This window comes from Ipomoea nil, unplaced genomic scaffold, assembly GCF_001879475.1.
Source record: "Ipomoea nil cultivar Tokyo-kokei standard unplaced genomic scaffold, Asagao_1.1 scaffold0268, whole genome shotgun sequence".
NCBI classification, from domain to species: domain Eukaryota; kingdom Viridiplantae; phylum Streptophyta; class Magnoliopsida; order Solanales; family Convolvulaceae; genus Ipomoea; species Ipomoea nil.
In genome coordinates, this window is record NW_017616696.1 from 2,560,212 (window position 1) to 2,587,575 (window position 27,364).

Genomic DNA, 27,364 nt, shown 5'->3' on the forward strand with positions numbered 1-27,364 from the left:
TAAGTTGTGACAGAGCCTTAAGCTTACATGCCTCTTGGTCTAGTGGATTGTGGTCTTTAATTTCTACAGTAACATCAGGGTTTGATTCTCCGTGACTACAACATTATTTCTAGTCCTCTATTTGGACTATAGTATTTATTGTTTATCTATTCCGTGAGCTATTATCTCGGGCATTGTACATATTATATTGGGCTAGACTTTTCCGAACAACAATACTACTATTTTTCTATTTATATTTTGTACTTGCATGCATACTTGGTTTATGATAGACTCGATCCTTATAAAATCATCATACTACATCATTATAATTGCAACTTAAACCTATTTTCTTTATATTCTTACAATCGCAACGTGACTCACTCAAAATATATAATATAATATAAATATTAATATTAATATTAATATTATCATTTATTTTTTAAAACTAAAGTATAAGCTCTTACAAGAAAATTTTAAATCAAATCGAACACTATACTTTCAATTCTGATTACATGGCTTCCATTTGTTACAAGTGCTTTGTGGGAATGCACTCAATCTTTAATAATGTAAATTGAAAGATATAATGAGTAAATACTATCTTTTCACAAAAAATAAAAAAAAATAAAAAAAAAATAAAAAAAAAGAAGAAGAAGAAGAAGAAGAAGAAGAAGAAGAAGAAGAAGAAGAAGAAGAAGAAGATAGGGAAATCACCATTTTAGTCCCTTAATTGTTTTCTAACTATTAGTGTAGTTCATAATTTTTATTTTCAACTAATTTGATCCTCAAATTGTTTAAAATTTTGTCAATTAAATCCTTTTAGAGATCAAATTGATAAAATTTTAAAAATGTGAAAATTACCATTTTGGTCCCTGAAAGAGTTTAATTGACAAAATTTTAAACAATTCAAAGATCAAATTGGTTGAAATTGAAAATTAAGAATTACATTAACAGTTGAAAAACAATTAAGGTACCAATGCAAAATGATAATTAACTCTTTCAAAATTTGTTTTACAATTGTCTTACCTTTATTAAGTTTATCTATAGTCAGGTGTTTCGTGTGAATGCACTCCATCTTTAAAGGAAAACTCAATATATTTTTTTTTTGAAAGTCAACCTGGCGGTTGTATTTATAGAAGAGTTAAAATAGAGTCTGGTGGGACATTGTCCCAGTACATAGCAGTAGCGAAACTAAGTGCTGAAGTAGCTAAAGTATGAGCTAATAAATTCTGTAATCTAGGAATGTAAATTACTGAACAATAAGTAAAGGTAGATATATAGGTTCTGCAACTATCAATAGCATAACCTAAATACGAGCGTGATGTGGCTGGTGGTCCAGATAAATAGCTCTGTAGTTGTTGACAATCCGTATGAATCTATATAGATAGTTCATTCATCCTTTTAAGCCATGATAATACCTCTTTGCATGCCAATGTCTCGGTCATGAGCGGTGAGTGGCAACCTGTTAGTGGGGCGCTGAAAGCAGATATGTAGCGGCCATTGGTGTCGAGGAGTACCGCACCAGCAGCTGTTGCATTGGTTCCTCGATGATAACTCGCGTCCATGTAGCATTTGACGGGCGTCATCATCTCGTCAATCGCGGTTTCCGGAACGGTGGCGTGCGGCAGAGGCAGTCCGGTCTCGGCAGTTCCTGCGTTCGGTCCAAGTAGCGTCAGTGGTTGCTGTTCGGCAGTAGGGAGCCGGCCGCTGTTCGGGGCTGTGACGGGGCCCGATGGTGAATATCCTTCCATGCTTTCATTGTAACTGCTGCAATTGTCAATAATTTCGTTGGCCTTAGTAGACAGGCATCCCATACCGCTCCGTTTCGGGCCCTCCAAAGGTGGTATAAAATTGCAGCTGCATAAACAATTCCATCAAAGTCTAGAACATTCAAGATTGCACTAAACCATTCATGGAAAATATTTGTGACAATATTGGGGATTGGAAGGTTGGATTTTGCCCAAATGGAGTGTGCATAGTCACACAAAACTAATGCATGCATGGTATCTTCATTCACATTCCCACACATGGCACACATTGGGTTAACATCCACTTTCTTTATAAGCAAATTGTTGGTGGTAGGAAGGATATCACAAATAGCTCTCCATAGGAATGTCTTCCACTTTGGTGGAATTTTTAATTTCCATAGGGCTAGCCATTCATTAAAAATTCCATTAGAATTATTCTCATAATTCCCAACTATACGTCTGTAACCACTCTTGACTGAATAAGTTCCATTAGGATCACCATACCAATACCATATATCATCATACTCAGGGGCAACTGGTATACTCTGAATTCTGGATATATCACTCGGTTGGAAAATATCAGCTAATATATGTGGATCCCAGGTGTCCGTATCTTGATCAATTAATCCTTTTACTTTGGCCCCAGACAGGTATTGTGGCATTTCTGTGTGAATCATAGGATCCAGTTCATCATGCAGCCAGGGATGCTCCCATATTAAGGTAGAATTCTCATTCCCAATTCGTCTTCTTATGCCACCACATACTAGATCCTTAGCCGCCATGATACTGCGCCAACAAAAACTTGGATTATTTCCTATAGTTGCCTCTAGGAAAGTATCCTTTGGATAATATCTAGCTTTATAAACCTTGGCTACCAATGAATCCGTGTTAGTGAGCAGCCTCCATGCCTCTTTCCTAACATTGCCAAGTTAAATGCCCTTAAATCTTTAAACCCAGTCCACCATGTTTCTTTGGGACACACAATTTATCCCAGGCTTTCCAATGTATGCCACGTTCCGTACCCGACCCCCACCAGTACCGATTCATAATACGTTCAATAGCTGTACACGTTCAATAGCTGTACAAACAGATATGGGTAAAAGAAAAACACTCATTGAAAATGTTGGCATTGCTTGAGCCACACTTTTCAACAAAATTTCCTTACCGGCCTGCGTTAACAACCTCTTGTTCCAAGATCCAATCCTTTGTTTGATTTTATCCTCTATGTATGCAAATGCAGCATTTTTGTTCCTACCCACAAATGAGGGTAATCCCAGGTATTTCCCAAAGTTGGGGGCTTGGGCAACACCTAGTATTTGTGCCACCATATCCTTTTCGTTCTGTCCTGTATTCCTGTTGTAGCATATGCTGGACTTATGATAGTTTACTTTCTGGCCAGATAAACTCTCATATAATTGTAAACAATTTTTAATTTCAGATGCTTCCTGTCTATTTGCTCTGAAAAACAGTAGGCTGTCATCTGCAAAAAATAAATGAGAGATCGGTGGTGCTCCTCTAGCAACCCTGCAGCCATGTATTAAACCTCTATTCTGTGCCTGTTGCAATAGTACTGAGAGCCCCTCTGCACATATAATAAACAAATATGGAGATAATGGGTCTCCCTGGCGGAGGCCACGCGTGGGCGTAACGGAGGAACTGCGAGAGCCATTTATCATAAAGTTATACGACACAGTAGTCACGCACATCATAAGTAACTCAACCCATCTATTATCAAAGCCCAGAGCTAATAGCATCCCACAGAGGAAGGGCCATTCCATGCGGTCATAGGCTTTGGCCATATCAAGTTTGAGTGCACTCCATCCTACTGCCCCGCACTGTTTCCTATTCAAGTAGTGCCCCACTTCCGCAGCTACAAGAATATTATCAGTAATCAGCCTGTCAGGAATAAAAGCACTCTGGGAGCCAGATATTATATTCTCCATTAACGGTTTCATTCTCTGCGTAATCATCTTAGCCATTATCATGTATATCACATTGCTCAATGCTATCGGGCGTAAATCTGCTACCACCTCAGGGGTTTTCTTTTTCGGGATGAGTACCACATCCGTATCATTCAGGTTAGAGGGAAAAACTCGATTATTAAGGCAATTTACTATAAACGCCGAAACATCGCTACCAACTATATCCCAGAAATGTTGATAAAAACCTGGGTTCATACCATCTGGTCCAGGAGCTTTGTCAGGGGCCATTGCAAATAGGGCATCTTTAACCTCAAATACCTCTAAAGGACGTAATAATGACTCATTCTGATTCTGGGTTACACAGGGGATACCCCAGAAAATAAATTGTCACCATTCATAGGATTACAGGAGGAAAATATATGTCTAAAATAATCCAAGATAATCGTACTCATAGCACCTCCTTCCACCCAATCCCCATTATCATTCATAAGTTTATAAATAGTATTCTTCTTCTTACGATGAGAGACGTACCTGTGATCGAATTTTGTATTAGCATCTGCATTCTTCAGCCATTGTTGCTTGGCTCTTTACCTCCAGTAAGCATCCTCTTGGATCTCCATATTACTCAGAATTCCTTCCAGGCGCTGGAATTCATTCAAGGATGCCAAATCAGTACGACCCCTAAGATGTAATTGCTGTTTTCGCAGGTGTCTGATCTTTTCACCAAACTTATGATACCGGTCTCCGCCCCATCTGGACAATCTGTTCCCACAGTGTGTTATACAGTCTTGGATCCCTTCACTCCTCCCTTCCTCCCATGATTTTTCCACCACATTCCTGCATCCATCATCATATATCCAGGCCATTTCAAACCGAAACCCCCTCCTTCCTCCCCCTCCGTTTTGGAATATTCCATGGACACTCAAAAACAACGCAGAATGATCAGATTTCCTCATCAGATTATTAATCACCCTAGCCCCAAGCACAATCTCACGCCAATCATTAGATGCTAATACCTTATCCAAACGTTCTTCAATGCAGGCTGGCGTACCATTTCCTTTTTCCCAAGTAAAACGGTAACCCTCCATAGGCAACTGAGTCAAGCCACACTGATCAATAGTCTCCCGAAAGCCGCGTAGGAGATTATTAGGGTGAGGGTTACCGCCTCTCTTCTCGTGCTGAAATAGGAGATCATTAAAATCTCCAATCATAACCCATGGTAAGGTGGACCGGGGTGCAAAGGATTTTACTAATTCCCATGCTTCTGCCCTCCTATGGCGCTGAGAGTAGCCATAATAACATGTCATTCTCCACCTCGGAAAACTGGACATATTTACTTCAATATCAATATGGTTTTTGGAGTAACTCAATAGACTTGCCGTATTATTCTTCCGCCACAGCAGTGCTAAACCACCACCACCCTACGGTGTCGGATCAACATAAAAAAGACCATCAAAACCAAGGGTGACACGAATTCTTTCAGCATGTATTCGTTGCACCATGGTTTCCATAAGAAAAATAAAATTAGGCTTCTTCTGGGACGCAAGGTCCGTTAATTCTCGAACTGTTCGTGGATTGCCCAAGCCACGACAGTTCCAGCTGATGGTACTCATAATGACAGGCGGGTCTGGGAACCAGAACCCGCCATGGACAAGTTTTTTTGGATCTCTGTCATAACCACATCCCCACCAACACTCACATTGCCCCCATCATTCAGCTCAGCCCTTCTCCTTTTACTTGCAGCCGTGACCATGTCACCTTCCTCCTGCTCACGTGAAGGCTCAGATGGCCCCCCTCTTGCCCACCAACCCGTGCCCTAGGCACAATATCCGGCCGTGTCCCCGCCATCGGATTACCATTCATGTCAAGAAGCCATGAAGCTCCCACCTTTCGCGGCCCCTTCCTAAATCCAGCACGTAAACTTTCATCATATGGATACTGTTCAATCGGTACTCTCGCATCCCGCGCCTTTAAGCAATACTTATGTAGATGCCCCATCATGCCACAGAAGTAACAAAAGTGGTGTAGCCTTTCATACTTGAAATTTACCCAACAAGTAGTTTTATCCCTCTTCATTAGTTTTATGCGCCGTTTTAGCGGTTTCAAAACCGAGATTGAAACCCTAATCCAGTAAAACATCTTCCAGGGTGTATTAGCAAACCTATCATCAATCTTAATAAAAACTCCCAAAAAGTTTCCTACCTGCTCCAAAATAAGATCAGAAGTATAGCCCAACGGCAAGTCATGTACTTGTATCCACATATCAACCGAATCCAACGGCATCGAGACCGGTATCTCTCCATCCTGAATTTGCTTGCAAACAAAAGTGTGATTCTCAAAGGACCATGGGCCACCATCTAGAACCAACTGAATATCCGTTTCATGAAAGAACACAAAGAGAAAAAGCCCCGGTTGCAATTCCGAGACCCGAACTCCCTTCACCGGCTGCCATACCGAAGCCATGACCTGACTCATAAACTCCGCCTTCACAAGCTTAGTAGTCAAGAACCTACCTACCAAGCGCCATGTTGGGACTGTTTCGGTCGGCTGCTCATCATCATTCACCATCGCCGGCACGAAGACGGCGTCTTCCTCGTCCTCCAGAGTTACGTCCGCCCATCGGCGGCCCAAAGCCGCTACTGCCTGCGTTACCGCCGCCTGCTCCGTACCTTCCATCGCTGAAACGCCGGTGTAGAAACCGTAGGAAACACAAGACAAACGCCGGAAAATCTTGAGAATCAAGAGGGAGAGGAAACCCTAGCAAAACCCTAGAGAGGAAATTTTTTTTTGAACACGTTCATTTATTTTTCGGTTTCTTTTGAAATATTTAACTCAATATATTTTTTAATAATTTAAAAACTCAAAATAAATTGTTTTTGAGATAAAAGGCTTAATTCATTAAATCAGAAGAAAGAGAATCGACAAGACAAAGGGGTGGTATGTCAAACCATTCCCCGCAACCTGACACAGAAACGACCTCCCTCGCAATAGTGTGGGCAGCACGATTCGCAGATCGCTTAACACAGGAGAAATTAACACCATGTATACTGGATGCTAATTCCTTTACATCATCAATAACCAAACCAAACGCAGAAATATAAGAGTCTGAATTTAATGCATAAAAAACTAACTGCGAATCAGTCTCAACATCTATATCTCCCAGACCTGTTCCCTTCATCCATGTTAGAGCTTCACGGATACAAATGGCTTCAGCTTCCCTCACCGTGTATTTCCCCATGAGTCGGACCGCTTTCGCCCCTAGAAAGACACCCCCCCCCCCATCGTCACGTAAAACCCAACCGAGCTCCATGGAATTACTCGCATCATTAAAAGCTGCATCGGTATTCAACTTCAACCTTCCTGGCCGTGGCCTTCTCCAAACTTCCCCAACAGTTCCTATGCCGGCGGGCTCCTCATCCTGCTCATTCGCGCAGCGCCATGAATGCAATAATGAGGTAACTCTTTGGACCATATTAACTCGTGCAAACGGGATATTGCTCCACACTTTCTCATTCCTACTCAACCACAATCCCCAACAAAGCATGACAAAGTAGCTACGCTTAGACTCATCCAAAACAGTAAGGTAATGAAAGAACCAGTCAACTACATTACCTTGTTGTAAACTGCTTGCCGGTAAACAAAACCCATCCCATACTCGCACTGCCTCCCCACACGACACAAACAGATGGTAGGCAGACTCTTCCTCCTGAGCGCACATATGGCATGTAAAACTGTAATGAACTCTTCGTCTATTTAGTGCATCACACGTAGGCAGAAAAGAATACGCTAACTGCCAGCTAAACAACTTCACCTTCGGGGGTACTTGTAGGTTCCAAATCCTACACCAAGTGATGGACAATTTTTATGTCCTCGCAAGTGCACGAGTCACGGTAGTAATAGCGTGCAAATGCAAGTGTCGATCCCACAGGGAATTGTAATAATGCAATTTAATAACTGTACTTAAAAGAAATAATTGAATGAAATGTTCCAAAAGCAATGGAATAAACTAAGTGGAAACGCATGTAGAAAACAAGGCAACTAAGGTAATAAAACACATAGAAAACAAAGCAAGAAGGATAAATAATCAACCACGAAACGAAACAACAAAAGAGGCTAAAAACATGAATCAATTAGCTACTCATTCTAATAATAGCTTCAATAGTTCAATTCTACGAATTGATGCAAACTAAACTAATTAACAAATGGAATATTTGAAAAGCAAAATCAAAATAATAATAACGAAAACAAAGCACGGGCTCATTCAAGATCAACAATTAAATTAAATTTTCTAACAAATAGTGTGAATAAAATTAAAATCATCTTGTTCCTAAAAATATCAAAAGCATTTCAAAATTAATTGCAAACCAATTAAATATCGTTACGACAAGCTCACCACGTACACCACTCTCAAAGTTGAAAGTAAAGAATTTCTAAATGACAAGTGAAGATTAAGAAGAAGAAAACCAGAGAACTGCTACTGCTAAATCTTAATGTTTTGATAATCAAATGATAAACACATTAAATGAACATATTTTGATCCAAGAATAGGAAAAGCAATATTTAAAGGAAATTAGAAAGGGAATGCTGCTACTAAAATGATCCTAGAATGTTTAGATTTAGCAAACCAAATTAAAAATCACCATACAGTTTCATTCCTTCACCAAACAACTAATATCAAAATAAATTAATAACAAGGGAAAGTGAAGTGAAAGGAAGAGTTGGCAGTATGATAAAAACAAAAACGCAGTAATTTTGCCACTAACGATTAAATAAATTGCAACACTAATTAGAGAATGAAAGTATAAATAAAGGCAAAAACCAGGAAAGATGAGATCTGCAGCCACACGTTGAACCAAGCTGATGCCACCGCCGGTCGGAAATCACCACCACCCAAGGGCTGGTCGCTGCCGTAGAATGCCAACGTTGCTGCAGGAGATCGCCGCCGTCTCGACCGGAGTTGCTCCGGGGAGTCTTTTGATGAAGATCTTGATGTTTCCTGCCCAATATTTATAATCTTCAGCCCAACCGTAATGCTGCGATTCCAATGAAGAATAGCCACAACAATCCTTGATCTAAGGGATGCCACAGAGCTTCTTGCCAGAAACAGTCGGACGTCCAAGGACCGGAGCCTCTTCCGCTCGCGTCGCTCACTTTTTCCGCGTCGTCGGATTCTGTTCACGCCTGCTGCGTTGGCGTTGATCTGCGTTTTATTTGGGATGGGAACAAAACTACTAACATAATATAATAATAATAATAATAATAATAATAATAATAATAATAATAATAATAATAATAATAATAATAATAATAATAATAATAATAATAATAATAATAATAATAAATTGAAGTTGAGAAATTAGTGAGCTGATAAATTTAACAAAAACTAAACAAAAAATATTAAAAACTCAAACATTATTAAGTATTAAAATAAATGAAAAATAAATGCATAATTAATTAAAATTACTAATGAATAATAAAAAGAATTAATATAAATTATCAATACAAATAATGTTTATCACCAAGGTCGGTCATCATGAACTTCTCCGGCCAGCATTCTGTAACAAGATTTCACTGTATAATTACCCTTTGAATCCCAGTGCCAAAACCAAGTGGGGGCTTTCGCATGCTTATAGGAATATTAAGAATGTACCTTGCATCACGATCATTAAAGATGTCCCGAACACATCCCTCATCCCAACCAGTTTGCTGAGTATTAAAAAGAGATGAGACAGATGACTCTTTTATATTGTCCGGTAAGATGGTAGATATATAAGGGTCCTCATCAATTGGCAGCCACGGATCATAGCCTATAATCGTACTGAGCCCATCTCCAATGCATTGCCTCAAACCCTCTTTCACCACACTTTGCACCTCCATCAAACCTTTCCAAACAAAAGATGCATTACTACAAGAAGTAGCTTCTAGAAAGGAGCACTGGGGGAAATACCTACTTTTATAAACCCGAGCTAGCAGCGAATTTGGCCTCGAGAGTAGCCGCCATGCTTGCTTCCCCAACAAAGCCATATTCATCTCCCTCAACCGACGAAAACCCAGCCCTCCTCTACTCTTTGGAGCACACAGGCCATTCCACGCCTACCATTGCATCCCCTTCCCACTCCCTATTGCACCCATCCACCAATACTCGTTGAGGGCAGTATCAATTTCCTTGCAAACACCAACTGGCAGTAAGAAAACCATCATAGCATAACATGGGAGATCTTGTAGCACATTCTTTAACAAAACCTCACGACCTGCTCGAGATAAGAATTTTGAATTCCAGCTTCTAACACAGCTCAGTATCTTGTCCTTGAGAAAACCAAACACGGCCTTCTTATTCCGACCCACTAGCGAGGGGAGTCCCAGGTATTTCCCATGTGTTTCCCCTTGACTCACCCCAAGGATATAAACAACTTCATTACGGGTTTGCTGTGGCACATTTGCACTGAAACACACCAAAGACTTATCAAAATTGATTCTTTGCCCCGAAGCGGTAGCATACATATCCAGAACACCTTTCATCTGCTCACTCTCCTCCTTATTTGCACGCAAAAAAAAGGAAACAGTCGTCCGCGAATAGAAGGTGGGATATCGGCGGTGCCCCTCGTGCAACGGTGATACCATGCATGTCTCATCGTCTCATCTTATGCTCAATTAGTGCGCGCACTTAACCCTTCTGCCACTAATAAAAACAGGTATGGTGATAGTGGATCACCCTGCCGCAGACCCCTATTGGGGCAAATAGGCCCTAACTTGCGTTGCTCGTATAGTATATGGTAATTCATTGAGCTTACAATCTCCATCAAGATATTGACTCATCTCAAATCAAAACCCACTTTAAGCATAACTGCTCTAAGAAACCTCCACTCGACACGATCATATGCTAATCAAAATAAATTGTTAATGTTAACAAAATCTTGAATAAATCAATTGAAATTACCACTTTCAGCATAACTAAAGGGGATAGTGTGGATAGGGTAATAATTCATGGATTGAGTCTACAATTTAAATATAATTAATAGACTAAAATTACTATCCAAAAAAAAAAAAAAATCAAACTAATGTGTATATTATTTCATTATTCTTTTTCCATATATTCTATTCTACGGATATTATTGATCTTTATCAAACCAAAACTCAAAACCCAACACATTTGTTGTTGAAACTTGAAAGTAAAAATAAAGGATATATGGTATCTTAAGTAGATTTTTTGTTTTTTCATATGATATTTGATATCATAATTATAAGATTAATCTAGATTCGATATCTTCAATTTAATCCTGAAAGGAGTCAAATAAACGTACTCGTACTTTGTAAAAGATTTATGAAATAAATATAATAATTGATTTGCTTGATGCGTTTGACTAAAATTAACCTTCGATCTCCTACTTTGTATATAACCCCAAATGAGTTAATCTTTCGATCTGTATGTTACGTTATAACCAAAATAAGTAGAATTTGCGCCCAATTCAAATTAAAGACTCAATTACGTACAGTTTTAAAAATGTATGTTTACATATATAATAATCTATTTAATTTGAGCCTTATTTCTCAAGAATACAATATATTATGGGATATATAGATCTTAAAAGGATTATGAAATAAATAAAAGATCGGCTTGCTTGATTATGGTCACCTAACAGTCTAATACCTACTCCTATCCATACTAGTAGATCATCATCTGTCATCTAATAAGTGATATCTATATATAAAACCATCCTCATTATCTGATCTTCACATACTTGTATTCATCTCTTTCATTCATCGTATATAGAAAAAAGACAATAATACAAAACATCATAGAATGGCAGTGGCATGGAACACAGTGTTTTGCATAGCCAAAGTGTTATGCACTGGTCTCCGGTGGTGGGTTACCATGTTGCTCCTCTTCGCCGCAGATGCCGCCTCCTACCCGTTTGGTCAACTCTACCATAATTCTGCTGCCGCTTACGCCCACCACCCTAGCGCACATCTATTTATTTGACGCTAGCTTGATCTTTTGGAAGGTCAGATCCCTTATGTACACATAAAGACTAGAATTTGATTGGTGGGCTAGCTGATTATGTAACTGATTATGTAATTTACATATATTTTCATAGTGGCTCTAGAAGCAAAATCCTGTAGGGTTGTTTGTTTTCTATTGCTTGTATTGTTATATTGGAAAGAAGACATCTTGGCTAATGATGCTGAAGTTTTGAATGATGTGAGTAATCAGCCAATTCATGAGTTCAAAAGCGTGATATTGAATTGCAAGATGAAATCAAGCACCTATGAATGGATTTGGAAATTCAATCTAGGAAAATTAAGAAAATGAGGAGAATGTGGGTGATTTTTAGTGTAATAGTTGTAGCAATTTATTTATTACATAATTTCCGGCATAATAGTCCTTTTTTGGAATATATTCTTATGTTAATTTAAGGTTAATTGTTTGAGTTTGCAAGGACAATAATTGCTAAGTAGAGGTCTAGGGATTACAAGGAAAACTTTATGGACTTTATGATTCTTAAAATGTATTGTGATGTTTTGCACTGCAATGAGAATGAAATCCTTACAAAATGACAGTATTTAAATGCTATTATGTTATGCTTCTTTAATTTGTTCAAAATTCATACATAGGGCACATCACATTTGGAAAACAAATCATTACAGTCTACAGATCCTTCAAAAGTAAAAGCTCTTAAATTTTTGGTACGATTAACTAGTGTAAAGGCTCTGAAAGTATTTTTAGGACTCCACTAGTTTAGTATGTGCACTCCATCAACAAGATGTGCAACAATTATCATGTAAACAACTTCTAGCAAACATCTAGTATATGATAGAACTGACAATGATTGTTTAGGGATAGTATGTGCACTCCATCAGCCGTATGTGCAACATATTATCACATAAACAAAAATCAGGCAAACTAACATCCTATCCTATATATAATAAAGCCATATGGTCTTGTGAAAATTAAATGGTGATAATCAACATTTAATTTTCACAAGACCATAATAATATTGTTATTGTGAAATTAAATGTTGATAATCAACATTTAATTTTCACAAAACCATAATAATATTGTTAATTATAATAACAATAATAATAATAATAATAATAATAATAATAATAATAATAATAATAATAATAATAATAATTGCAATAATAATAATAATAATGATAATAATTTCCACGGACAATTTCTAATATATATATATATATATATATATATATATATATATATATATATATATATATTTACTTATTTATTATATTTATTTATATTTCAATTTCTACTGGCAAATTATTGTGAGGAACGATGGTCCACATAATTGTATGGATCATGAATATCAAATACATTTTTAATATATTAAAAATACATTATTTTTATATTGAAAGTACCTTACATACATATATAAATATAATGTACCCTTAGTATATTTAAAATATACTTTTTATTGCATGCAACCCCAAAGTTCATAAGTTTGAAATTAATATATGGCATAGCTAGGCGGCGTAATATTTAAGATGGTTGATGTGCATATTGAGGACTACGGAGACAAAGATGTGTTATTCATGGATTCATCGGATACTATCCAACAACACTCTCCAACTTAATTGACGTGAAGTGGCTTAGTAATATTAAGATTATATTCTCAAATTATTAGTTCTCATCTTTTATTGATTACACACTTAATTCGATAGTATTTGGAAGAAAAAATCAATGTTCGAACTAAGATTGTGATTTTGGTCTTTAAAGGTCAATTGTATGTTGCTACATCTAGAGTTAGAAATCTCAAAGGTCTAAAAATTTTGATCCGTGGTGACTCTAAAATTGTAATTCAATTACTATTGTAGTTTACTAAGTTCTTAAAAATTTGTAATATTAAATACTATGTACTAAATTTTTAATATAGTTTAAGATTTGTAGTAATCACCCACCTTAAATATTATTTTAATTGTAAATATATTTATGTTCATAATTTTATCATAGGAATTCATACATAATAATTATTAAATAACAAAAATTTTATATATGAATAAACCTCATATAGGGTATATTTTTATAACATATTTTCCGTGCATTGCACGGGACAAATACTAGTATATTATAAGACATAACCCACAATGACAATTTATGGTTGACTGCAGAAACCAATCGTAACTAAAACATGATCTTACTGAATCTTGTACCTTATATCTCCTCCTTTTATGAAAGATAATTCTAGCATGATGTTTGAATACTCTGGCAGCGTGCATATTCTGAATATTTCATACAAAAAATTGAACATTGAACAAGTTCTACTACATATTCTGACAGTCCTACTATTCTGCCAGTCTATTACAAAAAAGTCATAGTTTGTGCCAAAAAGCCGATTACAAAAAGCCACATTTTAACTTTACAAAAATTAAAATTAAACATTCCATAAGGTGATGGAAGTATACATATTTTGAACATTGCATACAAAAAATTGAACATTGAACAAGTTCTACTACTCTGCCAGTTTTACTATTCTGCCAATATTGCTCCTTTAACACCATTTGCAACTAGTCCATCCTGTCTAAGCTCATTCCCCTGCTTGGCTAGACTATAATAAAGACCAAAAATAGAGTTTCAATTATCCAAGTATTCAATAGCTAATAGTGTAAAACATTAATACAAGTTTTTGTAACACTTACATTCAATGACACACATGTAGCTTCTATTGTTTTTCTTGGACAAAATCTCTTATTATGTCCACTCTCCTAACACATGGAACAATTGATTGGTCCTTCTTTCCTCGACATTTTGATCTTAGAATGACGTGGCTCAATATTTTCACGATTCCTTCTTTTCTTAGGGCGCCCAGTCATTCTCCTTGGTATAAGAGCTCCAACAGTATCTTCAAATTCTCTTCTTTGCCAGAATAATTCCCCATTGATTAGTTTAAGTGAACGAGAATAATTCATTTGGTACATCTTCTTACTATAGCAATGATGTACATATTTTGCTGGATCTTTTTTCCTATCAAAGATTACACATACATACAACATGTATACAAGGTATGCCACTAAAATCTCATGGTCTGTAACTGCATGTCCTCTCCAATAGCTTAACCTTGAATTGATGTTTTCCTTACTTTACCTCAAACTCATTAACGCCATTAAAGTCGACATGTCATCCAACACTATCCAACATATTTTGGTTTAATTTCTTTAAGATGAGATGATCATGATTTCCTTGCCACTTATCCAAAGACCTATGTTTTTTAGCAATCCTCTTCCTCGTGACAACATGGATATCTTCAAGCATTGGCACTATATGCTTTGGTTTTGCTTTTACGATAGTGCCATTAAAAGCTCCTGACATGTTATTATCTACAACATCACATTTAATATTGGTCCAGAAGAATGCTTTACACCATAGCTTGGGTGGGTACTTCAGCAAATCTTCACTTGCTTTAGGGTCTCTCTTTGCCATTACAACTTCATCAAACTGTGAGGTAGTCGTTGCCTTTACACATTTCTAGAATAGTTTCTTAATTGAACACCATGCCTCTATACTTTTTACTCCAATTTACATGAATATGTCGAGCACAGTTTCTATCCTCTGCTTTTTGAAATAATTGTTGGATCACATTAGTTAACCCATGCACAGTAAGAATATCAATAGTAAGAATATCAGCATGGTATAAGCTGGACTTTATTTTTTTATGAGCATGCTATAAGCAGTAGTGCAGTATGCAATAACTAAGAATATCTCAAAAACACTAAGCAGAAATCAACAGTAAGCACATGTCAGAAATTAGCAGAATGCAGTAATTTAAAGTAGATAGTGCATAATTTATTTTCAGCATGTTATAAGCAATGAGAATATCAACAGAATGTTGTCAGTAGTAATGCACATGCTATAAAATAGGATTTGCTATAAGTAGTAATGTAGTAAGCACTAACTAAGAATATCTCAAAAACACTAAGCAACAGTAAGCACCCATAAAAAATCAGCATAATGCAGTAAGCAGTAAGCACATATCAAAAAATTATTTTTAAAAAAACTTGTACCTTTTGTTGATTAGAAAGCAAAGTCCACTCACAGCTGTTGCTCATATCCAAATCCTCCTTTAAGTAAGGTCAAGAACCACCTCAATGAATTAGTATTCTCAATTTCTACCACAACCCAAGCAACCAGATACATTTGATTGTTTGCATCCCTACCTACAACAATTAGTATTTCCCCCTTCAACTTACCCTTTAAAACACATCTATCTAAGCCAAGCACTTTTCTACATCCTTGTGCAAACCCCCTCTATGATGCTCAAAGCAGACATAAATTCTTTGAACACAAGGATAATTTTCTACAACTCTATTTGTTTTTGTAATTACAGTACTCCCTGGATTTGAGTTCAAATATTCATGAGCATAATCTCTTAATCTTTTAAACTGATCATCAAAACCAGCATTCACTTTCTTCACAATTGCCCTGAATGCCCCTGATTGCCCACAGACGGTGGGTGGCGGAGCGACGCGACAAAGAAGGCAACGACGGTGGGTGGCGGTACGGTGCCAGGTCTTCTTTCTCTCTCTCCCTGCCCACCGCACCGCGGACGACAGCGACGATGCTGATGCCGCGTCCAGTAGAGACGACAGCGAGTGGCCGTTACGCATGGCGAGGATGGTGATGATGTGGGTAGCGGCTATGGTGGTTGCATGCGGCTGCTGCACTCTCTTCGAATCAGAAACTGATGCCCAGAATGCCTTTAATGGCTTTGAACGGCAAGGTACAGAGCTCCGGCGAAGGGAAGTGACGGCTTCATCTCGGACAATGCATGGCTGGGAAAACCCTTCGCCTCTCCTCTTCATCGAATCCATAAAGTGGCAATAAACAGAGAATGGGAACCAACAAGTAGAGTAGTCTGGTGGTTGGGGCAACGGCTAGGCAGTTTGAATACTTGGTTTCGAACCCTCCTTAATCTCCAGTACTTCATAGGTTTTTCTTTGATGGTATGGACATGGCTTTTTGCCACAGTCCCCACAGACAGCGCCATTTGATGTGGATAATTACCCAGGTGTATACCGTATGTATTCTCGTCGGATAATAGCAAAGGGAAGAAGCCATAAATGTAGCTCAATAATGCCCTTTTATTCACTGTATAGTTTAGAGTGCTTGATGGACATGGCTTTTTGCCACAGTCCCCACAGACAGCGCCATTTGATGTGGATAATTACCCGAGGTGTATACCGTATGTATTCTCGTCGGATAATAGCAAAGGGAAGAAGCCATAAATGTAGCTCAATAATGCCCTTTTATTCAGTGTATAGTTTAGAGTGCTTGTAGAGAAAGTTGAGAGGATTATAGAGAATGGAGAGAGAGAGAGTGGAGAGGAAAAAATCCTCCTTCACCATGAGGGCTAATGCCTTTTATATAGGACTTGAACCGTCAACTTGGACCATGACCCGAACCATTTGACCCGACTCAAACCGGAGCACGAAGCGTACGGGGAGGCTGAACCCGGGGTATATTCCCTATCAACATAGACATAACAATATGCATGAGATATTGATCATCAAGATTAACCATTTATAATCTTGGATGTTAAGAGTGGAGTTCCATTTATAATCTTGGATGTTAAGAGTGGAGTTAATTCCACCAGAGGTCCCTTATCTTTGGTGGTAATTCCAAATTTAGTCTCAGACTATCGTTTTTGCCATTTTACATCCCAGACTATCATTTTTTGGACTCTTTTGGTCCTTCTTATGATTTTTTCTATTTTTAGTAAGGAAATTTTTGTCACTTCATATTTTTCTTTTGTTATTTTTCTAGTTTCAACCGGTTTAATTGGTTTAGAACTTTATATAACTTTTGATTTTTAGTAACCATATTTTTCAATCGATTTTTAGTAAAGTCCTAAATCAATTAAACCGGTTGAAATAAAAAAAAATAACAAAAGAAAAATATGAAGAGACAAAAATGTCCTTACTAAAAAAAAATCATAAGAATGACCAAAAATGTCCAAAAAATGATAGCCTGGGATGTAAAATAACAAAAACAATAATCTGGGACTAAATTTTGAATTGCCACCAAAGATAAGGAACCTCTGGTGGAATTAACTCTTAAGAGTGAGAGAGCATATTTAAGTAATATAATGATCTTGCTATTCCAATTCTTCAAGACCAATATGCTATAAAAGATAATTATGTGATATATCATCATCATAACTATCATTGCTTGCACTTTAAATTCAAGAGCACAAAATTTAATAATGACTAAGTCATAATATATACAAAATACTAATAATTTTGTGTGCTGAAAAGCATGTAGCTAATTATCTCTTAGTTATGTCAATCCTCATGTTGTGCACACTGAAGAGAACGAACCAAAAGATGAAATATAAGGTGGTGATTATGTATGAAAGCATTTCTAACACCCATTAAATGAATTATCACGTACACATGTATTAAAGAAATAATACTTAGCTCAAAGTTCGACAGACTCGAAGTGGATCATCATCTTGATCGCCCACCAGCGGTAGTTCAGACCGGTGAGAGATTCGATCTTGGCGAGGTCAGAGGAGGGCTTGGTTGCCATTGACGACATTTTCACGAGAATAATTTACTTTTAACTGTTGGGTTTTTGTACCGGAAAATGTCACAGAAGCACTGCTTTTTATATTGACTGATTAGGGAAAAAGTAAGGGAATCCTGTGTCGTGTGAATACACTACCTTAAAAGCAAATTGCCGGTATAACCAGGTACTTTCGACTTGTTGCACATAGACTTTCTACGAGATAGCGGCACAGATATTCGCAGTCACAGTAGAACCCGACTTAAAGCTTAGACATAATAGAAGAAGAGAAGAATGAATTGTGTGTTTTAATGAACAAGGGAAAGAGCCCCTTATATACTAACATAGGCTTCACTTCTCAACCATCCAAACCCAAAAACAGTGCAGGACCACTCATTCTTAACGAATGAGATTCACTCATTTGAGTGAAAAATCAGCAACCACACAAAAACAATTGGACAAAGTAGCTTTAGACCAACTCATAAATTTTCCAACATCAGATATTTGTGTGTTATTCCCAACAAGATTTCCCTCCTCATTTAACAAATTTGGCAAAAACTAAGACAAACTTGTTTGATGAGGATGCTTTTAGTACTTTTAAGTCTGAAAGTCAAGATAATCTGAGAGTCAAATGTTAACACAAGTGTTCGAGGGCATTTTCGTAATTTCGTTAACTGTCCACTATCACTTGCCAATTTCTGTTGGCCATGGATCCAATCCCCTCTTCTTCTCGCGTCTCGGACGGGGAGAAACCGTCAATTCCTTTCGGCAATGGAGAACCCTATTGCCGACGCTTCAGATTCAATCCCTCCTGACTACAAGCTCTGCGGTTTCTTACGCGCAGTCCTTAGTATTAAAATTAACCCTACCGACGACGACCTCGCCGATGCCCTACCTCTCGGCTCCTTTTGCCGCATTGCCGGCGACGATCACTATGACGTGCACTTCGTTACGGATAACGGCGTCGTTTTGGCCCCTATTAATACCCCGGACCCTGGCGGCAGTGGCGATGCTACTGCGGCGCCCTCTGGTTCGGATGTGCCCTCAACCTCGAAGAATAAGTATGCAAAGAGGAAGAAGAAGAAGAAGGCGAACAGTATGGCGGTTATTGTCAATACGCCCTCCACTTCGAAGAAGAATAACAAGTGGAGTAGAATCGGGATGGTTCATGGGAGCTTGAGCGTGGTCCATCAGCTTAACGCGCTGGTGGCGCATAAGTGTTTGAGCATCATTGCACGGGTGGTTTGCGTCGCGGCTGAGAATGGGGAGGCCCGGGCTGTTCTGCTGGTCGATGTCTACTTGCCAGTGGCATTGTGGTCTGGTTGGAGATTCCCTAGGTCCGCCTCTGCTGCTGCTGCGCTATTCCGCCACGTCAGGTTACCCAAATTTTAATACCTTTCCCTCTTCTATTTCAGCTTTTTTAACGTCAATTATTTTTCTTCCTAAAATTTTTGCTACAATCATAATTATACATCCATAGCCAATGCCCTTGTAGTCTTGTGACATGAAGTGACTCTCCCAAATGGAGGTCATGGGTTTGAGCCCTCAGTGGGGGTGGTATTGACTCTTTGTGCTTCAGTAGTAGGTTTGAGGAAGTAGCTATGAACAAATACTAAATTCAGTAGTAGGTTGAGGAAGTAGCTATGAACAAATACTATATTCAGTAGTAGGTTGAGGAAGTAGCTATGAACAAATACTATATTGTAACATACTACATTGTAACAGAGCGAGTAGTACTCAAAAATAATTATATAGCCATACATTCAAATGAATCAAAAAAAAGTTTCCATTGAATTCATAATCTTTGTTGTTTATGGGGAGGCTAGGTCTTTCTTTAATGACTATGTGCTGTTTTTCTCCTCTTAAAAAATGTTAGTCTCAGTGGGGCGGATGTGGCCGCTAGCAAATTCTGAAGAAACCAATGCTTTCCTTTGTTTGCATTAGCAGATTTTTATTAACTTTCTTTATCTGCTTGAACTTTTATGCACTTGACATTACACCATTTTACTTTCTTGCCTTATTGTGCCCTTTGGATTACTTGGTTCCTAGCAATTTATTTGTAACTTGAAAAGCTTGAGAGTTGTAATGTACATACTGCTGTATACATATGTGGATGATATTCACATTCTCCAATTCTATCATAACAGTTGTGATTGGAAAGCTAGAAGTTCGATACTTGAGTATGCCAAACTTGGTGATGAAGACAATTGTAGTATTTGGAATCTTTCCGACTGTCATGCTCTTGGATGCAAACACCATTGCAGTGCCCCTGACCCATCCAAGAAAAAGCTCTTTGAGCTTCATGAAATCTTTAAGAGCTTGCCTAGCATAGTAAAGAAGGTCGATCCTGATTCTTCAAGAATAAATGCAGCTGATCCAAGTAGACCTGGTATTTGGTTGGTTGCAGATGATATCTTAGTCAATATTCTTTCTTCCCTTGACCCTATTGACCTTGTTCGGGTATCAGCAACATGTCACCATTTAAGACATTTGACAGTGTCAATCATGCCTTGTATGAAACTTAAGCTGTTTCCGCATCAGCAGGCTGCAGTTGATTGGATGTTACAACGTGAGCGGGATGTTAGACCCTTACCACACCCTCTGTACATGGACTTTGTTACCGAAGATGGATTTGTTTTTTATCTAAATGTTGTGTCTGGTGAAGTAGTAACTGATGTGGCTCCTAAAGTTAATGATTTCCATGGAGGAATGTTTTGTGATGAACCTGGACTTGGTAAAACTATTACTCTTCTTTCTCTCATTCTAAAGACACAAGGAACATTGGCTGAGCCCCCTGATGGTGTGGAAGTGATATGGTGCTCACATAATGGAGATCAAAAGTGTGGTTATTATGAGTTGAAGAGTGATAATGATGCAGGGGTATTACCAGCTAATAGAGTTATGGAACAGAAGGCTAGGAGGGGAATGTTTTCTCCAGATAAATTAATGCCAAAAACAAGTTTGCAAAGCTCCCTACCTTTAAGATCTACCTTCGTTGATTCAGCTAAGTGTGTAACAGATCCAGATATCAAATTGCCGCCATTTACATTCTCCACACCACCAACATGTGCTACACGATGTACCAGGAGCTGGAGCCATGTGAAGAGAAATCTTATGCTTACATATGAAGAATCAGCTCTATCCCCAGAAGAAAAAAATCCCAATAGAACTTTTAAAAAGAGAAAGCGTGTTTCAAATGGTCAATGGGAAAACATGACAAAGAAACAGCATACTCAATCACATGAATTGTCCTCCACTCAGAAGAAGCTTAAAAATTTTAATGTGGATAATCTTGAGCACGATGAAACTTGGGTCCAATGTGATGCTTGTCGCAGGTGGCGGAGGGTTGATGATGCAAGCGTAATGGATACAAGTGGAGCATGGTTTTGCAGTATGAACACAGATCCTTTATTTCAGACATGTAGTGCTCCAGAAGAATCTTGGGATTCTAAACAGCCTGTTACATACCTTCCAGGATTCCATACCAAAGGAACACCAGGAGGCATGGAAGAAAATGTATCCTTTTTTATCAATGTGCTAAAAGATCATTATACATTTATTAATTCAGAAACAAAGAAGGCACTTACTTGGCTGGCTAAACTGTCCGCTGAAAGGCTTTCAGAAATGGAAGCGGCTGGATTGGTTTATACTGTTGTAGATACAGGAGTTCCTCATCCCTATAACAGAATATTTCAAGCATTTGGTCTCGTTAAGAGGGTAGAGAAGGGATTTACAAGGTGGCTCTACCCAAGAGCTCTTGTCAACTTGGTCTTTGATTTGGATGCACTCCGAATTGCCCTCTGCAGGCCTTTAAATTCATTCAGATTGTATCTGTCACGAGCTACTTTAGTTGTTGTTCCTTCAAATTTAGTTGATCATTGGATAACTCAGATTGAAAAACATGTCAGACCTGGTCAGTTGAGGGTTTTTGCATGGACTGATCGCAGAAAACCTTCTGTGCACAATCTTGCTTGGGATTATGATGTAGTTATAACTACCTTTAATCGTCTTAGTGCTGAATGGAGCCCCCAAAAGAGAAGTGCATTGATGCAAGTTCATTGGCTACGGATAGTACTAGATGAAGGCCACACACTTGGGTCGAGTTTGAGTTTGACAAATAAGTTGCAAATGGCGGTTTCTCTGAAGGCTACAAACCGTTGGCTATTAACAGGTACACCGACTCCCAACATCCCTAACAGTCAGCTTTCTCATCTTCAACCACTGCTTAAGTTCCTTCAAGAAGAAGCTTATGGCCAGAATCAGAAATCATGGGAAACTGGCATTATTAGGCCATTTGAGGCGGAGATGGAGGAAGGTCGGTCACGCTTGTTGCAATTACTGCACAGATGCATGATCAGTGCAAGGAAGAAAGATTTGCTAGCAATTCCTCCTTGCATCAAGAAAGTGATGTTCTTGAATTTTACTCAAGACCATGCAAGAAGTTACAATGAGCTGGTAGAAACAGTACGGCGGAATATATTAATGGCAGATTGGAGTGACCCTTCTCATGTTGAGAGTCTACTGAACCCAAAACAATGGAAGTTCCGCAGTGCTACCATCAGAAACGTGAGACTTTCTTGTTGTGTGGCCGGACACGTTAGTGTTACGGATGCCAGCCAAGATATTCAGGAAACTATGGATATTTTAGTTGGGAATGGTCTGGATCCTAGTTCAGAGGACTATGCTTTTATAAAATATAACCTTCAATTTGGTGGCAACTGTATGAGGTGAGGTTTTGACTTTTAACTAATTAAAGATTCCTTGTGCAATCAATTTGATTTGTCCACAATATAATTTCCAAGCTTTATCCAAATGTGTAGGTGCAAAGTATGGTGCCGTTTACCTGTCATTACACCCTGTAAACACCTTTTATGCCTGGACTGTGTTTCTTTGGACAGTGAAAAGTGTACATTTCCTGGCTGTGGTAACTTATACGAGATGCAGAGTCCTGAAATACTAACCCGTCCAGAAAATCCCAATCCAAAGTGGCCTGTTCCACAGGATCTTATTGAGTTACAGCCTTCTTATAAGCAGGTGGGATAATTTAAACTGTCATTGGTTCTGATATAGCCTTTTTTCTTGCCCTCATTTATAAATTTATTTATTTATTTGTCTTTTTTGTTTTTTATTCCTCATTTCCTCTTGCCTATCAAATCATCGAGTACTTAAGGTCTTTATTTTTTTTTTTTTTTTTTTTTTTTTTATGGTTCTTTCACAGGATGACTGGAATCCTGATTGGCAGTCTACCTCCAGCAGCAAAGTAACTTATCTTGTACATCGATTGAGGGAAATTCAAGAAGCTAATAGGCTGCTTGTGCAGACTATTGAGGATAAAGGTGTCGATAGTGTTAATGATATTCGTCTCCCCTTTTTGCGTCGCAACATCAGCATGACTTTACATGGACCAGAGAGTGATATCTGCCAAGTTCTTCCGGAGAAAGTTATTATTTTTTCTCAGTTTCTTGAGCATATACATGTGATTGAACAGCAGGTAATTCTTTGTATTATATGCCTGGATACTTCAGTATGATTCTTTTTCTTCATCAAGTGATAATTTAATAATTTCAAATTCTCCTTTTACCAGTTAACAATTGCTGGTATTCAGTTTGCTAGTATGTATAGTCCAATGCATTCTGCCAACAAGGTACCTCATTAGTACTTGTAGCATTTAATGTCTGTGGTTATCTGATCTTTTTTCGGATGATTTGTTTGCTTAATTGGGGGACAATTACTTTTACATGATTCAGATAAAATCACTGGCAACCTTTCAGCATGATGCAAACTGTTTGGCTCTTCTGATGGATGGAAGTGCAGCTTTAGGCCTTGATTTAAGCTTTGTGTCACGTGTTTATGTGATGGAACCAATATGGGACAAAAGGTACTAGAAGATTATATGTCTGTTTTAAGAGCTTATGACATCAAAAGCTTTGTAATTGTATTAATAAACTTTATTGGGAAAAGGGTCAAATAGGCCCTCGAACTTTAGCTTAAAAGTCAATTAGGCCCCTAAACTTTTTAAAGGTGCAATTACACCCATCAACAATTCATTTAAGTGCAATGAAGCCCAAAAACAAATTAATGACCTGCTATCACATGTCATTAGGGTTCAGGCTACCTTCCGGCGAATTTTCCGGCCAAAAAAAAAAAAAATGACCGGCGAAATTTTTGACAAAAGAAGTGACCGGCAAAATTTTCGGCAAATCTGGGTCGGTTGCTGGTCACCTTTTTTTTGTCGGAAAATTCGCTGGAAGGTGGCCTGAACCCTAATGACCTGTGATAGCAGGTCATTAAATTGTTTTTCGGCTTCATTGCACCTAAATAATTGTTGATGGGTGTAATTGAACCTTTAAAAAGTTTAGGGGCCTAATTGACTTTTAAGCTAAAGTTTGAGGGCCGATTTGACTCTTTTCCCAACTTTATTTACGGTTGGTTGAACATTGAGGCATAAATTGAACCCATTTTTGAAATCAAACTTCTGTTTCTTTTTTCTCTGTTGGTACTATAGTGTATTCTGCTGGATAATAGTTTACTTTACTGAACTTGGTATATATTGGGATATATCTCACAACTAGAAACAAGGTTTTTTTTTGTTAATCTTTCTCATGCATTTATGTGATCTTTTCCTTTCAAACAAGTCAGTATGGAGGAACAGGTGATTAGTCGTGCTCACAGGATGGGTGCAACACGCCCTATTTTTGTGGAAACTTTGGCAATGAGCGGTACAATTGAAGACCAAATGCTGAAATTCTTACAGGTAGTGTGCTTATTCTATATTTTATTGGCAAAAATGTCAATTTGGCCCCTATGTTACGACTATTCCAACAATTTTATCCTTTCATTTTTTTTTCTGCCAAAACTGCAATCACTTTGATTAATTTGAGTCAATATTGCCCTTCTATTAGTATTTTGTTTGCCCATCGTCAATTTAACCCATTTGTTACCCAAACCTGGAACTGTCAAGGAACAAAACTCTAAAAAAAAAATCATTTTCACACTTCCTAAAACTTACTCACAGCTCCACTAATAAAAAAGGAAAAAAGAAAAATGTTCTCCCTTTATAGTGTTTTGTACCTTGAGAGTAGCAAGTCAATGCCATGTAGCAGGATTAGGTAAAAAAATTGGTCAAATTAATTGACTGTAGGCAAACAAACTAGTTGAGAGTGTCAGAGTGAAAATTGGGTACCAATATCTAGCATGTTTTGGGGCTTCTAAGTGGTAATTGCAATGACTAGATAAGGATTCCTGATGGCATGAGGTAGTAAACATTATGTGTTTGAATAAACATTTAGTGGTAAATTTCTATCTGCCCATGTTAGCATAGCATTGTTAATGTACAGTGTATTCTTTAATTAAAAGTTTGATTATCAGAAATTTGAAAATTTGATTTCTTGTCTTTTTAATCTAATTTGAAAATCTCTAGGCTGTGTGATGATTAATTGATTACTATAGTCGCTGTACTGGTTATCTTCATCTGTTCCTTTTCGTTTTCCCTTTTCTAATGTGAAAGAGCATGCTAAGATTAGTTTTTATTTATGGATATGGGAATATTGGTAGGTGAATTGCAAATCAGCTTTTTTGGAAATTGAATTATTTACAGTTAAGAACCTTAGAGGGTGTTTGATTCAAGGGATGTTTTGAGGTAATGCAACATTCCCGGGAATCTCACATAACCTAAGAATGTGGGAGGAATATGATTCCCATGAATGTTACCAAAAATGAACTAAAAACAAAGTTTGAGAATCTCATATTCTCACATTCCCTACGACAATGACCTCACGTACTCACATATCCTTGAACCAAACAAGGGAATTTGATATTACAATATGTATGTATTCACATTTCGGAGGTTATGTGAGATAACTGAACCAAACTCCCCCTTAGTGTTTGTTTTGAATGTCATTTGATGGTAGAGAAAGGTTTTTATAGTGAGTTTGTGTGTATAATAAAGTTTTTTTTTTTTTTTTTTGAAAACAAGTATAATAAAGTTTTATGCATTTACTTTTAGGATCCTGATGAATTCAGAAGCCTACTGAAGGAAGCACATGATAAACAAGGTCGTGATGGATCACGACTTCATCGCACAGTACATGACTTTGCTGAAAACAATTATCTGGCTAGGCTTAGCTTCGTTCGCACAAGTTGTTCCGAGACAGAGATAGTATAAGCAGGCAGCATATTCTGGGTGAAAGAGTTTGGTTACCTACTGACCACTGTTGACAAATGACAAGTAATGGGTTCTACTACTAGCCAGGCTTAGGGAATGTGGGCAATCCGGCCTGTTAAGCCAGTAATATGACATCTTACTATAACAGCTTCCCTGATTTTGTGTACACATTAACCAACCTGTAGGCTGTAGATGGGCAAATGAATGTGCTAACTGTTTTGTGGATATACATCTTCTATTCTTTTGAGTTTTGATCAGATGAGATTCCACAATACAGAATTTCCTTCACACGGTACTATAGAATTCCTTTTTCTTTTTGGTACTTGTTCTTGTTGGTGCTTGTTCACTTTATCGGGTTTAGCTGAGCCCTCCAAAGGGTCTTACATGGCATCCTTCAACTCTTTGTACATGCCTATTTTTAATCAATCAATTAATCATTTTTTAGTAATAATAATAATATAGCTACTGTTGTAAATATATATTATTGGGCATTATCTTATGTACAGTTTCTCCCATGTTGTAGCTATATATATTTGTCAGTTGTGAATGACACCAGTTCTTGCATTTCTCCCAGTTTCTTACCCTTACTCTTCTTCTCTCTACTACTCTTTGTATGGTTCTTGAGTATTGTTCTAACAATATGATTATATAGAATTTCCATGAGGATACACAATAATTTATAACATCTACAAATATTCTATTGATTGAACACTTATAAATTTCAATTTTCATGTGTGAATAATTTAAACACATAATATTTATATTTACAATTTCATCTAAAATTGCTCAAGATGTCAGCTAGATTAGTTATTCATAATTTTTATATGTTGTATTGTTTAATTTTATATGAGTAAATAAATTATATAGGTATAAACTATACTAAAAGTTTCATTGAAAACATAAGACTAAAGTTAAAAATTGGAAAAAAAGAAAAAAAAGTTAAAGAAAACAAGTAAAATAGAAAAGTTTATTTAACCCACAAATTGTAGTTGATGTTTTGAAGATTTTAAAACTCATACATGCCTAACCTTATAAG

At 37.5% G+C, this 27,364-nt stretch overlaps 1 protein-coding gene across 3 annotated transcripts; it reads left to right on the forward strand.

Moving 5' to 3' along the window:
* Positions 1 to 621: 621 nt before the first annotated feature.
* LOC109148257 (F-box protein At3g54460) lies at positions 622 to 26,650 on the forward strand. 3 transcript variants are annotated; one of them, XM_019296152.1, is made up of 9 exons: positions 622 to 640; positions 19,238 to 19,540; positions 20,312 to 22,891; positions 22,985 to 23,198; positions 23,383 to 23,655; positions 23,749 to 23,808; positions 23,912 to 24,042; positions 24,804 to 24,918; positions 26,170 to 26,650. In XM_019296152.1, the coding sequence occupies exons 2-9, from the start codon at positions 19,263 to 19,265 to the stop codon at positions 26,326 to 26,328; spliced, it is 3,810 nt and encodes a 1,269-aa protein (XP_019151697.1). In that variant the 5' UTR covers positions 622 to 640; positions 19,238 to 19,262; the 3' UTR covers positions 26,329 to 26,650. The 3 variants fall into 3 exon arrangements, with proteins under 3 accessions (XP_019151697.1, XP_019151693.1, XP_019151684.1); XM_019296148.1 differs by lacking the exon at positions 622 to 640 and having other exon boundaries at positions 18,860 to 19,540; positions 26,170 to 26,359; positions 26,422 to 26,650; XM_019296139.1 differs by lacking the exon at positions 622 to 640 and having other exon boundaries at positions 18,860 to 19,540.
* The last annotated feature ends 714 nt before the right edge of the window (positions 26,651 to 27,364 follow it).

Bases quoted from the DNA above. Each gene is read 5' to 3' on its own strand.
- LOC109148257 (XM_019296139.1), top strand. From the start codon at position 18,936: ATGGAGAACCCTATTGCCGACGCTTCAGATTCAATCCCTCCTGACTAC. The intron at 19,541-20,311 runs GTTACCCAAATT...CTATCATAACAG, and splicing joins GCGCTATTCCGCCACGTCAG to TTGTGATTGGAAAGCTAGAA. The intron at 22,892-22,984 runs GTGAGGTTTTGA...CCAAATGTGTAG, and splicing joins TTTGGTGGCAACTGTATGAG to GTGCAAAGTATGGTGCCGTT.